General features: G+C 35.7%; 1 protein-coding gene and 1 non-coding gene across 5 annotated transcripts in view; both read right to left on the reverse strand.

Annotated features, from left to right (window-relative positions):
* Ap2b1 (adaptor related protein complex 2 subunit beta 1) overlaps window positions 1–18,539 on the reverse strand; it is a 114,320-nt gene that overhangs the window by 82,422 nt on the left and 13,359 nt on the right. For all 4 annotated transcript variants that reach the window (XM_046457537.2, XM_046457539.2, XM_046457536.2 and 1 more), the window contains exons 2-5: window positions 17,515–17,574; window positions 12,297–12,402; window positions 5,217–5,352; window positions 3,240–3,485 (exon numbers count right to left, since the gene is read on the reverse strand). In XM_046457537.2, coding sequence (XP_046313493.1) covers window positions 3,240–3,485; window positions 5,217–5,352; window positions 12,297–12,402; window positions 17,515–17,551 — 525 coding nt within the window. In that variant the 5' untranslated portion in view covers window positions 17,552–17,574. The remainder of the gene's footprint in view (window positions 1–3,239; window positions 3,486–5,216; window positions 5,353–12,296; window positions 12,403–17,514; window positions 17,575–18,539) is intronic.
* LOC124101525 (small nucleolar RNA SNORA8) lies at window positions 11,461–11,592 on the reverse strand. Its single transcript, XR_006854633.1, has one exon. It is a non-coding gene; the product is annotated as a small nucleolar RNA SNORA8 (small nucleolar RNA).

Raw genomic sequence — 18,539 nt, forward strand, 5'->3', positions numbered from 1 at the left:
TAAGAATGTAGCTCAGTGATAAAATGCTTGCCTAGCATAGATGAGGTCTGTGTTTGATCCCCAATACCTCAAAAAGTAAAAATAAAAAAATATAAATTAAAAAAAAAGATAGAGACATTCCTAAAACAGTTTTTATAAAATCTACCAAGTAACCTTAAATTTTACTTAAATAAAAGTAAAATTTAAATTTTACTTTTAGTGAAAATCTCCACAAATCTTGTTACTATAAAATTAGGTTGAGAATTATTATTATTATTATTTTGTATTGTTTTAAATTTAGAGACAGGGTCTCCCTGAGTTGCTCAGTGCCTTGCCTTTGCTGAGACTGGCTTTGAACTCTCCATCCTCCTGCCTCAGCCTCCTGAGCCACTGGGATTACAGGCATGCAACATCATTTCCAGCCTAGGTTGAGAATTATTAATAGAATAATATATTAAATTCAAATAGAAACCCATTCATGTGTTACCTGCTTAAATTACATACACCTAAGGAATGGAAAAGAAAATAAGCAAAACAAGATTGGCATGTATTGATAGTTATTGGATCTGGTAATGAGCTCTTTATTTATTACGTTCATCTATTACGTTCATATTTTCTATTCTGAATATGTTTGAAGATTCCCATAATAAAAAGCATAAATAAATGACATACATATGTTGTTTAAATGTTCTGGATGAAAGGAAACTATCTCTCTCTTCTATAACAAAAGCTTAGAATAGAGCTGTGGATGTTGCTCCCTTGGTAGAGTGCTTGGCTACTATGTGAGGCCCTAAGCACTGCCAGAAACAAAACACAAAATAAAAACTGAAAAATCTTAAAATAAATCTGATAAAGAAGGCTTGTTCCAGAAACTGTATTCCCTTAGTTGACCTGGATAAATATTACACAGGTTAAAAACAAAAATGCTTTTACTGTTAAACCCTTAGTCCTTAACCCAGAATTTCAAGGGTTCTGCACCCCCTCTGGAACTGGAATTGCCTGAAGAATTAATTTTCATTTAAATCCACTCTTCTATTCCCCACCTCCACCAGTGAGAGAATCAAATCCAGGGCCTCCCACATGCTAAACAACAAGTGCTCTGAGTTATACCTCTAGCTCTCTATCCATTCTTAGCACCAATGAATATTTAATAAGTTTCCACAGGGTACATGACATTCTGCTTATCTGGTTGGTGCTTGGAACCCAAACACTTCATCTCCTTATTTGTCCTCAGAGAACTTCAAAGACAGCTGCTCTAGATAACAGTAAATCTGGGGCCAGAGTTATAGAGCTCAGTGAAAGAGCACTTGCCCAGCATGTGCAAGGCACTGGGTTTGATTCTCAGCATAGCATACAAGTAAATAAAAAAATAAATAAAGGTACATTGACAACTAAAAAAAAAATATTTAAAAAAGTAATATTGAATCAAAAGTGGTAACAAAAACTCAAGTTGGTACCAGCTAAACATTCCATACAATAGATATTATTGCCTCATAAACTTATCTTAAAAAAAAAAAAAGGTGTCACATGGTGCTGCTTGGAGTGGGGGTTGTTTGTACAAAAATTATGATTAAATATTACACAAGTTGTTATGCCCTTAGAGAAGTCTTGGTTCCACACTCATCCCTAAGCCTAAAGATGACTAAAGATTCCTGATATTAGTCAGAATAATACCTTTAAAATATGTAGCTTGCTTCATTCTTTGACCTTACTACTAATCTGAAAAGATAATAAACGGAAAGCCAAGGTTACCCAGAAAATAAGTTGAACCAAATGAGACATCAAAGAAGACCTGAGTACATAATGGGCAAGGAAGAAAAACATCTATTTCGGGCAACTTCTAACTCTTCTCTCCATTGAAAAACTTCAGCAAAAAAAATATTTAGAGGTTATCTACTGATTAACACTTAGTTATTTGTCTCCAACTAAATACTATAGTAGACAAAAAGGGGAACACTTTAAAGAAAGTGGCTATTCCTCCCTCTTCTCAGTAATGACACTTAGTGACAAATCAATTCAAATAAATGTCAATGGTTCACTTGACCCCCTTCATTATACAAGTGTGTATCATCACTATATCCGGTTCAAACTCAAAAAATTTAGAAAGCTAGGCATGGTGGTACATGCTTACATCTCAGTGGCTCTGGAGGCTGAGGCAGGAGGATCACAAGTTCAAAGCTAGTCTCAGCAACTTATTGAAGCCCTAAGCAAATCTCTGAGACCCTGTATTCAAAATAAAAAATAAGAAGAGTGAAGATGTGGCTAAGTGGTTAAGTGGCCCTGGGTCAAACCCTGGTACCAAGAGATTATTTTCTTCAGATACATGTTTTTGGTATTTTTTCTTAGTATAGAAATAGAAACTGAATCAAAATGAAGAATCTTTATTGTCTAATTTTTTTCTTTTTTCTTTTTTTTTTTTTTTTGGTACTTTGCCATTGAGGTACATCAGCTCAGTCCTTTTTATTTTGACACAGGGTCTGGCTAAATTGCTGAGGCTGTCCTTGAACATGCAATCTTCCTGTCTAAGCCTCCCGAGTTTCTGGGATGTTAGGTATGCACTACTGCTCTTGGGAAGAATAACCTTAAAATATGTGTATGTGGGCTGGGGATGTGGCTCAAGCGGTAGTGCGCTTGCCTGGCATGCGTGCGGTCCGGGTTCGATCCTCAGCACCACATACAAATAAAGATGTTGTGTCCTCCAAAAACTAAAAAAATAAATATTAAAACATTCTCTCTCTCTCTTAAAAAATATGTATGTATAAAATTTTAAGATAAAACCACCTGAAGAAAATGATTTTAAAGTTTATTTCTGAGGAAATACAGGGGTAGGTATAATAGAAAGTTTTGTTTTAAGACTCTACAATGCTTATATTTTGAACAATTGTCACACCTCAAAAACACTGAGGGTGAGAGGTACACAATAGTCATGTTTCCATAGGTATTTATGATCCAATGTCCCAAAGACAGGTTTGTGTTAAACATGTTTTGAAAAGGGACACTTTTGGGGGGGAGGGTGTCAGGGATTGAACTCAGGAGCACTTGACCACTGAGCCACATCCCCAGCCCTATTTTATATTTTATTTAAAGCCAGGGTCTCACTGAGTTGCTTAGCACCTCGCTTTTGCTGAGGCTGACTTTGAACTTGCGATCCTCCTGCCTTAGCCTCCTAAACTGCTGGGATTAACAAGGGGTGCCCACCGTGCCTGGCTGAAAAGGGACACATTTTAAATACTGTTCTCTTTATAAAAGCAGTTTATTACCATAGGATTTGAATCTGCTATGAGATCCCGTAGAGAATCCAGAAATCCCTGATCTTCCACCATCTGGGCATTGATATCATGGAGTTTTGCCACACAGACTGCTGCTGTTTTCCGAACATAGGGGTCTTCATCCTTTAAGCACTTGCGGAGGGGCTCACAGAGATATTCTGTAATCTTGTCCACCCGGATGCAACCCATGGTCCTAACTGCCAAGGCCCGAATCAAAGGATTGGGATCTTCACAGTCCTACAAAAACAATATCAGTTCTGAGTAAATAAGGTAAACAGTCCAGTTGATGCAAGCCACAAGAGAATATTTTAGTAATTTAAGTTTCTGGTTACACCTACAACACAACATAATCTCCCTATTCCTTTTCTAAGTAAAAGTTTTAGTTGTCTATTCAAGAGTTTAGAAGGAAGCCAGGCATAGTGGTACATATGCCTATTACCCCACCTAGTTGGAAGGTTAAGGCAGGAGGATCAAAATTTGAGGCCAACCTGAGCAACTTAGCAAGAAGGAAATCACCTGTTTAATATTCAAAATAAGGAAAAGCCCAGTAGTATTTAATCCAAGGCTAGCCAATAAATCCATGCACAGCTCTAACTTTCAAAGTATGTAAACCAAAATCTTCCCAATGGATTGAAGACACACACACACACACACACACACACACAATGATTATAAAGGCACTTAACATGGAAAGATAATAGTGGCAAATATATGAAAACGGTGATTATATTTCATCTATGAACCACCAGGTGGGGAGAATGAAAGTTATCTTCCCTCTGGACTTTGTATTATACAGAAAAATACAAAAAAAGCCCAAAAAGTCTACAAGAAGAAAGAAACATATTGATAATTTTTCAAACTTTAAATAAAAGTTAATTTTTTAGAGATGCTGTCATTTCTTTCTTCTTCTTTTTTTTTTTTTTTTTTTTTGGTATTAGGGATTGAATCAGAGGCACTTAACCAATGAGCTACATCTCCAGCCCTGTTTGTTTTTTATATTTTGAGACAGGGTCTCACTAAGTTGCTTGGGGCCTCACAAAATTACTGAGGCTGACCTTGAATTTACAGTCCTCCTGAATCCTACTGCCTCCATCTCCCAAGTCACTGGATTACAGGCATGTATTACCACACCCAGGTTTTTTTTTTCTCTTTTTTTAATGTAAACTAATTTCCGGTCAGAGAAAAAAAAATTAATGGAAACAATCTTATTATTATGTTTATCAAATCTAATGATAGGAAAAAAATCTGACTATCTATTCAATTACATTAAGGCAATTTTTGAGGTTTTAAAAGATTTTAAAGATGTGACAATAGTACTCTGGTTATATTTTTGAAAAAGATATCTTATTCTGACAAATGTAAGGATGAAATGGTATGATGTATTGGCTTTGCTTAAAATTTATCTAGCAGGAAAGGGGTGTGGAGATCCAAAAGCTACACATATAGGAAGTGTAATTATTAAAATTATAAGATGGGTATTTAGGAATTATAGTATGAATATTTAAAATTTTCCATAGTAAAAAAATCTTAATCAAATATTTTAAGACCTAGGAAGTGAAACGAAAGTAATACTTCCTATAGTTTCTAATACTGATGACTGTTAAGCTAATTTCTACAAAAATAAAATACATAAAGCCTCAGGTAACTAATACAATAACGATATGCCCACCTTAGTCAGCCTTGGAAGGTAAAACAGTGAGGTTTCACCTGGCTTTGTTCTACCCATCTGGCAAGGATACGTGTACCAAGCAGTGCTAACAGAAGGCTTAACATATGGTTTGAACTTTGCTTGATGACACTTGCTGACATATGGAATGCTTAAAACATGAACAGTTCTACTTATCGCCAATACTTCCCTGGCAGCCTTCCTCTGAAACAGAGGTTGCTTATTTGCAATGCAGACACTAACTATACCAAGAATGGTTATTGGAAATAGAAGGGATTGCTGCAGTCCTTGGGAAAAGTTACCTTCACAAAGCTGTTGACAGCCATGATGGCCATGTCTGGCTGACTCTTGGCATAATTCATCAAGTAGAGATACACAAGTTTCTTCAGTTCCAGGTTATCAGTCTGCATACAGTTCACTACATCTGGAAAGAGAGAGCTGAGAAGGGAAAGAGAAAAAAGAAAGTAAACAGGCGTGGGTGCTAAACTGCTGGAAAATGAAGAAATGGCTTGATTCAATGATTTGATACAAGGACAGTGTCCCCATAGTGACAATTATTTGCTTGTTAAGTTTTTTGGTTTTGGTACTGGGGATTGAACCTAGAGGAGCCTTACCATTACTATATCCCTTTTTATATTTTAGTCTGGGACAGGAACTCACTAAGTTGCTAATGACTTCACTAAATTGCTGAAGCTAGCTTCCAATTTGTGATCCTCCTTGTTTTAGCCTCCCAAGTCACTGGGATTATAGGCATGGGTCACTACATCCAGCTACCACAGGGATGATTATCATGGAAATTAATTACTAAAGGAATTAGAGTACTGGTCCCAAGGACTCTAAATGGCTTTTTTTTTCTTCTTTTTTTGATGGTGCTGGGGTTGAAACCTCATGCAAGCATTCTATCACTGAACTATATTCCCAGTCCTCAAAGTAGTTTTTGAAAACAACTTGTTTTTATGAAAAATTCCAAACAAGTAGAGAGTGCAATATACAAGCCCAATGTACCCCTCACCCACAAATACTGCTACATGCCCAATCTTGTTTAATTTATGTATTCAACCTACTGTCCCTACTCTCATCCCCACATTTACCTGGTTGCTCTGGATTTTTTTTTTTTTTTTTAATTTTTAAAATTTTTTGTGAGGCAGGAGTTTGAACCCAGGATCTCAAGCACTCTACCACTGAGCTATATCCCCACCCCCTGGATTATTTTAAAATAAATCCCAGACATCCTATCATTTCATCTACAATATTTTAGTGTATCTTTCTACAAATCTTTTTTTTTAAATCAATCTTTCTCATACTAAAAAGAAAAAAAAAAACAGTAATTCTTGATATCAATCTACTGCAGTTTCAAAGCACTACAGTTGTTATACTTTTTAATGCTCATATTCTTCCAACTGCCGCCCCATCACTTTTTTTTTTTTGGGGGGGGGGGGGGGGGGTACTAGGGATTTAAAGGGCACTCAACTACTGAGCCCTGGCCCTCTTTATTTTGAGACAGTATCTCACTGAATTTCTTAGAGCTTTGCAAGCTAAATTGCTGAGGCTGGTTTTGAATTTGCAATCCTCCTGTCTCAGCCTCCCAAGTCCCTGGGATTACAGGCATGCACACCATGCCCAGCCTTCCATCCTTGAACTTAGTTAACTCCAGGGTCCTTGTGAAATGGCCCTGTATTTTCAGCAGTTCCTTGCCTTCTCATATGACACGATGCTTCATCCAGGCTCATCTGTACATGTCTAATACCAGATTCAGCAGTCATTTTTCTAATGTCCCAATTTCCTTTTAGTGAAATGTATTTACCTTTTCTTTTTTTGGTACTAGCGATTGAACCAAGGGTGAATAACCACTGAGCCATATTCCAAACTCCCTACTTCCCCTATTTTTTTGAGACAGGATCTCACAAGGCTGTTTAGAGCCTCACTTAATTGCTGAGGCTGGCTGATGCCTCAGCCTCCTGAGCACTGAGATTACAGGGGTGTGCCAGTGCACCCAGCTTATTTTTCTTTTTAACATTACACATTCACTCAAATGAAAATGTGAGTGTCAATTTAGCGAAACTCTTGCAAAGCAATTTCGCAAGACACTGTCTCAATATTAAAAATAAAAAGGGCTGTGGGGGCTGGGGCTATGGCTCAATGGTAGAGTGCATGCCTATCATGCACTGGGTTTGATTCTCAGCACTACATATAAATAAATGAATAAAATAAAGGTTCAACAACATCTTTAAAAAAATTTTTTTTAAAAGGGCTGGAGATGTGATTAAGACCCTCTGGGTTCTATCCCTGATATTAACAACAACAACAACAAAAAATTTGTGAGTGAATCAAATATAAAAGTATTTTATACCTTTCCCAAGTTCTAGTAATTTCATAATTTACATTCTCCTCTAAGCCACAGGAAAACTATCTGTGTTTCTATTCACAAAGTAACACCATTAGCTTGGAGAATTAAGCTTGTTGGATTTTATTTATTTATTTAGCAGTGTTGGTAATTGAATACAAAGGGCCTTGCACATGCAAGGAAAGTGGTCTACCACTGAGCCACATCCCCAGCCCATGAGTTTGTTGGATTTTAAAGTATAACTATGTTATAAAAATGTATTAAAGAGACTGACAGGGGTGGCACATGCCTCTAATCCCAATGAATTGGAAGGTTGAGGGAGCAAGATTACAAGATTGAGGCTAGGTTCTGCAACTTAGTGAGATTCTGTTTCAAAATAAATAAATAAAAGAGCTGGGCATATAGTTCAGTGGTAGAGTGTCCCTGGGTTCCATCCCCAGTACTGTGAAAGAAACAAACAAGAAAGAAAAAATTCAGGTTAACTATGGAAAGTTAGAAATTAACCTACCTCTAAGGTTTTATTAAGGTACTTTATAAACATATTCCTAAATATCTTACAATAGTATAGAAGAAAAAAAAACTGTCAGTATATTTACACAGAAAATTAAGAGAATGACTAAAATAGTTCCATGGTATAGCTCCTGTACACACACAAATACAGGGTACAGAAATAGGAATTATTATTTTTTTTTAAATATTTATTTTTTAGTTCTTGGCAGACACAACATCTTTGTTGGTATGTGGTACTGAGGATCGAACCCGGGCCGCACGCATGCCAGGCGAGCGCGCTACCGCTTGAGCCATATCCCCAGCCCCAGAAATAGGAATTATTTACAAAAGGCAAGATAGACTGCAAATTCAAAGAATCTATCACATCTCCAGTGAAGCACTGACTTCTGTTTTGAAAGGCAGCAAACTGTTTACTTTATCTGTACAATATCTCTCATAGTTTCAGGCACATGTTGATATTTAATAAATACTCCAAAATGAGTTTTCTTTCCCTTTTCTAGAAAAATAGCTCATATGCAGAATGACTTTAAAACCAGTAATTAATATGGAGCATTAACCCATTATAAACTAAAGATCCTAAATAATTCTAACAACCCACATAAGACCAAGATTTAACAGTTTAAATTCTAGAGGAAAAAACTGTTAAGTACCAACTTATAAAGCTAGAAACATAAACTTTCCAATATGGTAGGCACTGGTCACATGTGGCTAGTCCAAACTGAGAAATGATATAAAGCACTGGATTTTGAGGACTGTGTGTGATAGACTATCTCTTTTAAAATTGTTTATGTTGGGCTGGGGTTATGGCTCAGTGGTAGAGTGCTTGCCTTGCATGTGTGAGGCACTGCATTCAATTCTCAGTACCATATATAAATAAATGAATAAAATAAAGGTCCATCAACAAAAACAATTTTTAAAAAATTGTTTATATTGACTGGCATGACTGTGCAGGCTGTAATTCCAGCAACTCAGAAGGATAAGGCAGGAGAATCCCAAGTTCAAGGCCAGCCTCAGGAATTTAGTGAGACCCTGTCTCAAAAAAAGGTGGGGATAAGACACTGGTAATGTAACTCACTGGTAAAACACCCTTGGATTCAATTCCCATTACCAAAATAAATAAATAAATAAAAATTTAAAAAGGGCTGAGAATAATAGAAAGCTCCTAGGTTAATTCCTAGTACCACACACAGGCACAAAATATTTATATTGATCATATGCTGAAATAATATTCTAGATATAATAGATCAAATAAAATTTATTAAAATTAGTTTCATCCATTTCTTTAAAAATTACATATGTAGCTCACATTGTATGTCTACTGGACGATGCTGAGCTTGACATTACTCGCAGGAGAGACTGAACTATGATAATCTACAAATAGCTAATCTCTTTATATTCTGTTTGTGCTCTTTCCAGGAACAACTCATTCTGCATCTCTTCCAAGAAGAGTTCTTGGCAAAATTCCTATGCTTGAATCCTTCTTTTGTAGAAATTGTACTGCCTTTAATATATACATCTATGTTCAATGTCTTTAGCAATTAGGGAAATGCAAATCAAAACTAGAATGAGATTTCATTTCATTTTACTTGGAATGGCAGCCATTAAGAATATAAATACCCAGTAGGGATAATGGTACATGCCTATAATCCCAGAAACTAGGGAGGCTGAGGCAGGAGGATCATGAATTCAAAGCCAGCCTCAGCAATTCAGCAAGGCCTGAGGCAACTCAGTGAGACTGTTTCTAAATAAGATGTTAAAAAAAAAAAAGAGCTGGGCATGTGGCTCAGTGGTTAAGTCTCCCTGGGTTCAATCCCTGGTACCAAAAAAAAGTACCCTAGAAATGCCTCTCCCCCATACAAATAGCAAGCCACAGTGGCTCACACCTATAATCTCAGCAACTTGGGAGGCTGAGGCAGGAGGATCACAAGTTCAAGGTCAGCCTCAGCAATTCAGCAAGACCTCAGCAACTTAGTGAGACATTGTCTCAAAATAAAAAATAAAAATATCCGGGGATGTAGCTCAGTGGTAAAGTACCTGTGGGTTCAATTCCTAATACCAAAAATTTAAAAATAAAATAAAAAAGAATACAAATAGTAATAAGTGATGGAAAGGATGTGGAGAAATAGGAACACTGTTACACTGTTGCAGGATTATAAAGGAGCATAATCATTATGGAAATCAGTATGGAGGTTTCTCAAAAGATTACGAATGGAAACACCGTATGACCCAGCTATACCACTTCTAAGTATTTATCCTAAAGAATTAAAGTCAGCATACTATAGTGAAACATGACTCTGTTGCAGAATGTTGTTTTTGGCTGAAGTATAAGAAGAAAAATTCAGCTTCATACACATACATATATAACATGGAAAAGGGAGAAATATTTAATAGCTTTTTCATTTAACTGTACATTCTTTTTTAAAATTATTTGTTCTAATTAGTTATACATGACAGAATGCATTTTGATTCGTTGTATACAAATGGAGCACAACTTTTCATTTCTCTGGTTGTACACGATGTAGAGTTGTACCATATGTGCAGTCATACATGTATCTAGGGATAATGTTCATCTCATTCCACCATCTTCCCTGCCCCCATGCCCCTACCCTCCCTCCCATTGCCCAAAGTTCCTCCATTCTCCTCATGCCTCACCCTTATGTATCAGCATTCACTTATCAGAGAGAACATTCGACCTTTGGTTTTGGGGGATTGGTTTACTTCACCCTAGCATGATATTGTTCAACTCCATCCATTTACCTGCAAATGCCATAATTTATTCTCTTTTACTGCTGAAAAATATTCCATTGTATATACATACCACAGTTTCTCTATCCATTCATCTGTTGAGGGGCATCTAAGTTGGTTTCCACAGTTTAGCTATTGTGAACTGAGCTGCTATGAACATTGGTGTGTCTATGTCACTATAGTATGCTGTTTTTAAGTCCTGACTGAGGAGTAGGATAGCTGGGTCAAATGGATATTCTTTTTTGACACTACATCAAAACTACAAAATGAGGGTTTTTCACTTTTTTAGCTTATAAATAGAACTTTCTTAAGATATTTACAATGTGAAGTCTGAAACCATATGGATAAGCCTTTTGTACTTGGATGCATTAAAATCCATTCACTTATCATACATTTTGAATGGATTTTTTACCCATGCAAAATTTTATGATAAGTGCATTGGTCATTTAGAAAATATTGGTTCACTGAGTTTTCAGATCCTTCCAATGTTAACATATTTCATTATATCACAGCAAATAATCACATTTATCAATTTCACAAACAATCTCATTAGAGAAGTGTTTAGGTATTAGAAATCTATTGAACTAAATTATGAGAGACACAAATTTTCCAAAACTGCAAATTTTACTTTAAAGCTTGAAATTTATCTACTGTCAGTTTTTTCCCCTTGAAATGATAGGTTCATTTTTGATAAAATGCATCCCAAATACTAAAGTCTGATTAAATATATCTTGTCAATCATTCTTTCACATAAAAATGGTTTCTGCAATTCAAACAATCACACAGAGTGTTTTCTCAACCATCACACTTCACAATGCAGGAAAAGTATAAGTAATTCCCATTTCATTCCATAAATTATAAAAATTTGTATTCAAAATTCAAGGTTTTTTTAATTAAAACCTTTACTATAGAAGACTATCAAACTGAAGCAGCATAAGAAACTAAAATATTTTATCAATAGAAATACCAGGTTTAATATGCACAAAGCCAAGAAAACCAAAGTCAGTTAATGAATTTCTAACACACTCTCATTTAAAAGGTTAAAGTTTTAATAGAATTTTAATGCTTCATGAAGGGTGTTCCCAAGTATGTTGTAGTAACAAATATAATGACTGCTATGGCCAGCACCACTCCTTGATTCATACTAAAACACTAACAGTTTTACCCACAGCTGTTTCATACCATCAGTGCAAACATAAAAATGATGAAAAAGGTAAGTAACTTCTAAGCATTATTTTACACATAGCTTTGATCTCATGAAAGGGCCTTTGGAATCCACAAGGCCTAAAGATAATCCTTACTTATTTTCAAATGGTCTCATTAAATTACAGAAACAAACAAAAAATCTGATCAAATTTGTTAAGACAGATTTCCATCTTAAATTCAAAAATGTGGAATTGTTAAGTTGAGGATACTGGCTTGAGCAAATTAAAGAATATGTGAACTTCTACTTCTCAGTATATTTTTATCATCTTCTAAAATTTCCTCAATCGACAGATTTGTAACTGTGCCAGTACTCAGGATGTTTTATGCTATCTATATGCAACAAAATCAAGTCATTTCACTCTTCTAAAAAACAAACAAAATACTTAAGTTGGAAGAGGCAAGGTCCCCACGCTGGCTTCAAACTCTTATTCTCAGGCAATTCTCCAGCCTCAGCCTCCCCAATAGCTGGAACTACAGGCACACACCATTGGATGCAGTGGGTCTATGATTTTAAAGAAAAGCAGCAAAGGCCATAAAATGGGGTATGAATCAATAGCATTAGTGAATACTCTCTTACCTAACATCCTTCCCCACAGTCATAGCAGCAATCACTTTCTTCACAGCCTCCTTCCGCTTTTCTTTCTTTTCATTGTTGAGTTCAGCTTTTAATTCAAAGATTTCTCCTACAAGAGATAAGAACAAATGGGTGAGGTTCCAGAACCAGATAACCAGAGTAGAACACATTATATTATGCAGTTACACCAGGATAACATGGCAGCAATTAAAATAAAAAATTATAGGTATGTAAACTTCAAAGTTCTAGAATATTTACTAACCCACTGATAAGGACACCACAAATGTTTCTAAGACCTTTTCAGTTATGACCTAACTTAAGGTGAAATCCAGATCTTTGGGAACCATAAAAGTAGGAAAAAGTAAACATCATGATATGTACTTATGATGGGAACAGAACAATAACTGAGGTATCACCTCCCATCAGAATTTTAAGGTCCTCAGAAGAAAATAAATGTAGGCAAGGAGCAGGTTTAAAAATCAGTGTTTTCAAACCAGAAGAAATATGTATCATCTCATATACCCGCTCCCAAATTTACAGATAAAGAAGAAGTTGAAAGTTACAAAATAGTTAGTGATAAGAGTTGGGCTTATCACTGTCTCCTGACTCTCAAATCCAGATGTGCTAAACCTTGGCCACACCCTACTACTGTCAGAAATATTTAACAATAACAATGCTTAGGCTCCATATGAACCAAATGAATCAGAATATCAAGAAGAACTCTTACTTTTTCTTTCTTTTTGGGTACCAGGGATTGAACTCAGGGGCACTTAATCACTGAGCCACATCCCCAACACTTTTTACTTTTTATTTTGAGACAAGGTCTGGGCCTAAGTTGCTGAGGATGGCTTTGAACTTACAGTCCTCCTGCTTCAGCCTTCTGAGTCCTTGGGATTATAGGCATGTGCCACTGTGACTGGCTTTACTTTTCTCTTTTTAAAGGTTCCTCCAAGTGATTCTAATACACAACTAGGGTTCAGAACCACTGCTCTAAATCAGTCAGTACCTTAATAAGTTAAAGGGTTTTTAGGTCCGACCCTATTCAATCAATCTGACAATCATAATTTTGAAGTGGCAATGGTATAAATTAGGCTCATTTCTAAAAGTATGATCTTGAGCTATATGCCCCACCTAAACGTATAATCATGAATGTTACACGTTATACTCCTGTTAAGGAGTCTACACTGTGAAATGCCAGGAACTATCACCACTTTTAAGGCCCAGTCTCCTGGTTCACCTTTTTTCAGGATGCCAAGGACAAAATAAAAAAGAAGGTAATAATCCTCATCTGTTTTAAAATTAAAGGGGTGGTAAGACAACCAAAAACTCAACAGGTGGCCCATGAGAAAAAGGCTGATTCCATCTCTACCTTCCATCTATATCCCTAAACTTGATACAACTTGTCTTATTTTTCTCCATCTTCAAGACAATTTTCAGTGTTCTTTTTAACCAGACCTAATTCATCAGTATGACTGTACACTAGTCATCTCCCTGAAGCCCTTAAGTGGGAAGGATGAAATAGATAAAATGAGCAATAGAAAGGCTTGTTTCATTAATATCCATCCCAAAAGGCAAGCAAACTGTTACAAAATCACTGTTATTGACAGTTAAAAAAAAAAATATATCAGAGCAGAAAAGCTAGGCCCTCTAAAGAGTCATTTTTCTCTTCACCAAGTCTATGCTGCCAAATCCAGTTAAGTCTTAGGGTTTCCATCATTTACTTCTGGGAACAGTAAAAGACAAACAGCAGGGTTTCAGAAAAAAAGTGTGAATAGCATCAGGAGTTGCAGAATCAAAACAGGATGTAACTGAAATTATTCTAGTTCCAATAGCATAAATTTAAAGAATATGTTCCACTGGCAGTACTGGTAGGCGTTGCAGGAAGCAAATGGAACAGAGTCTGCCCTTTTTTTTTTTTTTTAAATGTGGTATTTATCTAGCGTGAGTCAATTTCTAAATCTTAGACTTTTAAAAATGCCTGAATAAAAATGGTCACCAAGACCCCTTCAAGAGAAAGTTTGAATAGTAAAATGAAGATTTTTGAAGATCTCTTCATGTCATTATAGAAAATACACAAAAAGTTAACCGAAGAAAAAATAAATACATCTCCAAATAATAAGAAAGTCAGGAAAAGCTGAAATGAATGATAAAGGGCTATGACTTTTATAGGTGTAAATAATACATATTGGGAGGAAGAAATTGGGTAAAGCCAAAGAGGGGTACTAAAGGGAGCAAGGTATTTCACATAACATAACTTTATTAAATTCATATCTTCTCTTCCTTCCTGATCAAACCTACCAAGCATTGCCAACAGGTAGAAATGGTTCTCAATCCTGGCTACACACGTTAAAATAATCCAGGGAGCTTTTAAAATCTCCTCACCCAGACCACTGAAATCAGGTTTTCTGAAGTTGGGATAAGGCATCAATATTGTTTTAAGTTCTCTGGGCAACTGCAATATGTGGACAAGATTGAAAGGTTAAAACACTGTTATATTAACATCATCATCTTTTTTCTTTTTAATTCATTTTTATTGGTGCATTATAAATATAAATAAGGGGATTTATTGTGACATTCATACAAGGTTGATTAGTAGTTGATATAATTAAACAACTCACTAATGGGCTTTCTGAATTATAACAGAATTTTTTCAACTATATATATCACAAATGATGAAATATGACAGACTGCTTGAGTATTCTGGAAAATGTTCTGGTGCTCCTTATTTACTCCAGGCTACTATGCTTTTTAATTTTTTTTAAAAACTTCAGTTTTAAAGTTGTAAGATTCCTCTGTTAATATTTTGCCACATTTCCTTTACAATTTTCTCTGCATTTTTTTCTCCCAGTGGTGCCAGAGATCAAACCCAGGACCTCACACATGCTAGGCAAATACTCTACCACTGAGCCACATCTCCAGTCCTTCTGTGCATTTATATATACCTTTTCCCTACACTATTTAATAGTAAACTGCAGACATCATACCTCTTTAGCTCTAAATACATACATCAGTGAATCTTTTTTCTTTTTAATTCATTTTTATTGGTGCATTACAAATATAAATAATGGGATTTATTGTGACATATTCATACACTTACCAGTGTTTTCTAAAAAAAGGAAATTATTTTATATAACCTTAATACAATGATTAAAACACTATTATATCAACATCATCATCTAATCTATAGATCTTATTTCAAGGTCTCAAACTTGATTCCCACTCCATTTCCAACTCTGGAGCAATCTTCAGTTTGGGATTACGCATTACATTTATTGTCATGTCTCTTTAGTTTCCTTTAATTCAAAAGTCTGTTTGCATTACAACTTTGTTTTTTAATATTTATTTATTTATTTTAGGTGTAGATGGACACAACACAATGCCTTTATTTTTATGTGGTGAGGATTGAACCTGGGTACCACTCATGCGAGGCAAGCGCCCTATGGCTGAGCCACAATCCCAGCCCACAACTTTTTTTTTTTAAAAAATATTTACTTTTTTAAGTTGTAATTGGACACAATACCTTTATTTTATTTATTTTTAATGTAGTGCTGAGAATCAAACTCAGGGCCCCGCGCGTGCTAGGCAAGCACTCTACTGCTGAGCCACAACTCCAGCACATAACTTTTTTAAAACAGGTCACCCAGCATATAGAATCCCTTCCCTCATGATTGCCCTGAAGTCATAAATTGTGGGCAAGCTAATTGTTAAAGTAATAGAATGGTCTTCTCAGCATATCATACCCAAAGGTAAATGATATAAGTTTATTCCAGTATTGCTGATATTAACATGAATACTTGGTTAAAGTTGTAACTGCTAGATTTTTACACTGTAAATATTTTTCCCTTTGTAATTAGTAATCTGTGAAAAGATACTTGGAAACTATGGAAATATCTGTTCTTCATCAAACTTTCACCTGCAAGTTTTAGCATTCACTGACAACTCTCGCCTAATTTACGATCTATGCCTCTGTGTATTGTGATTTATTATTATTTAATGGGCTATGATCTATGACTTTTTATTTTATTTATTTATTTATTTTGATACAGAGGCATTCAACCTGGGGTTGGATCCCTAGCAGCAACCCACCCCCCTAAAAAATAAAAAGCTGGCCTGCAATGATGATACGGAGTCTCATCCCTGGCCCTTTTTATTTTGAGATGGGGTCTGGCTAAATTGCTTAGGACCTCTCTAAATTGCTAAGGCTGGCTTTGAATTTTTGATCCGCCTGCCTCAGTCTTCCAGGGGATTACAGGCGTGCACCACCATGCCTGGCCTGTGATGACTTTATTGCTCAAATTACTCTAAACTTTGCCAGTAGCAATCCCTTTAGGCTATTGTGCTCCCTGACATACCAATCATTTTTTGAGCACTTCCTTATATTCTGGCACAAGATGTTCATGTTCAATTTGTACATTCCCTCAATCCAGCCTTGGAATTAGTTATTTCTCCAAGGAGTCTGGTTCATATAATGGAATATGGTATTTAGAAACCAAGATTTGTGTACTAGGTGTCCTCTGTACCTAATCTGACTCAATGAAATTAGGGTATCTAATCAGAAACTCCACCAACATTAGGGTATTAAGTGAATGTGACTTGTATATACTCAATAAATGTTTACTAAATAAATGAATGTGATAAATGAAGGTAGGATTTTGCAATCTGAAAACTTAGCTAAACCTGCAGACAGTAAGAGGTTTATACAACTGTATTTTATGTTGCCTGTGAGTTCTAACTCACTTCTTTAATAAGGTAATTCAATGATTTCAAGCCAAAAGGGTACTCAGTAGTAGAGCACTTGCCTAGCATGCACAAAGCCCTGGGGTTAGATCCCTAGCAGCAACCCACCCCCCTAAAAAATAAAAAACTGGCCTATAATCCTAGTGACTCAAGAGTATGTGGCAGGGGGATTGCCAGGTTTAAGACAGCCTGGGCAACTCAGCAAGGCCACATCTCAAAATAAGTAAAAGTGAGGCAGGAGTTATAGCTTAGTGGTAGAGCGCTTGCCTAGCATGTGTAAGGAACTGTGTTCAATTCTTAGCACTGCATATAAATAACAATAAGGCACTGACAACTGAAAAAAAAAAAAAAACTAGGTAAAAGGGATGAGGATACAGCTCAGTGGTAGAGCACCCCTGGCTTCAATCCCTAGTATACACACAAAGGAAAAAAAACACCACAACTTTGAAAAATCTCCAAAATTTAACCAGGTTTTCCTACTTACCCTTTTTATTTGTTGTAAAGTACTTGGAGTCAGTCATGATTTTGGATCTTTAATGTGCACCTGTAGCAAGAGAAAAAAAAATTATTTATTCATGCTGCATATATCCATTAAGGCATCTGATTAATTTTAAGAACATTCAGTTAATTTTAATAATATTTAAGAATGTCTTCTTCCTTACCACCCAAATTGGTAATTGCAGAGATGGATAAAAAATATATATATAACTCCTGGCTCAAGGAGCTACTAGGGACAAAGTCTAAAGGCCCAAAGGAATGTGGTAATAATCTGAATCTATTATGGCTTTGTAAATTATTATTATTATTGGTACCAGGAATTGAACTGGGGCACTTTACCAGTGAGCCACACATCTAGCCTTTTTTTTTCTTTTGAGACAGGGTCTGGCTAAATGGCTTAGGGCCTCGCTAAACTTCTGAGGCTGGGTTTGAATTTTCAACCCTTCTGTTTCATCCTCCCGAGTCACTGGGATTACAAGTGTTCACCACCATACCCTGCTTGACTTTGTAATTTTGTTTACAATGATCTTCTCAAAGCCTTCAAGAGTGAAACCTAAATATATCTTTAATTAATTAAACACATAAAATAAAAAATTTGTTTTGAAAGATCTTCCTATAACTTTTTATTCAGGAAAATTTGGTTATTTCCTGTTTCAAGATGGAGTCACTTCAAAGCATAAATTCTGAAGCAGTGTAAGGATCAAAGAGAAAACAATTTTGCCAACCTAGTCAACACTACATACACTTTTCTATAAAAGGAAGCTCTTTTAAGAAAAAAAAAAAAAAGCCTAAAACAGGATACTATTCTTTCACAACACCTAGAGAGACTAACATACCTTAAAGAGACTAATATATCTTCTTAAATTTGTGGCCTTCATATTTCCAATTATTTACATTTATCCCAACAGTATTCCCAAAGACAAAAATAATAGCAGTTTATAGTTAAAAATAAGGCAAAAGACTGAGATATTTGTTCAGTCACACTAAGTACAAGAAAATTAGTAAGAACAT

The sequence above is a fragment of the Marmota monax genome, unplaced genomic scaffold (assembly GCF_021218885.2).
Source record: "Marmota monax isolate L192 unplaced genomic scaffold, Marmota_monax_Labrador192_F-V1.1 WCK01_AAM20220418_F8-fsc00417, whole genome shotgun sequence".
NCBI lineage: Eukaryota > Metazoa > Chordata > Mammalia > Rodentia > Sciuridae > Marmota > Marmota monax.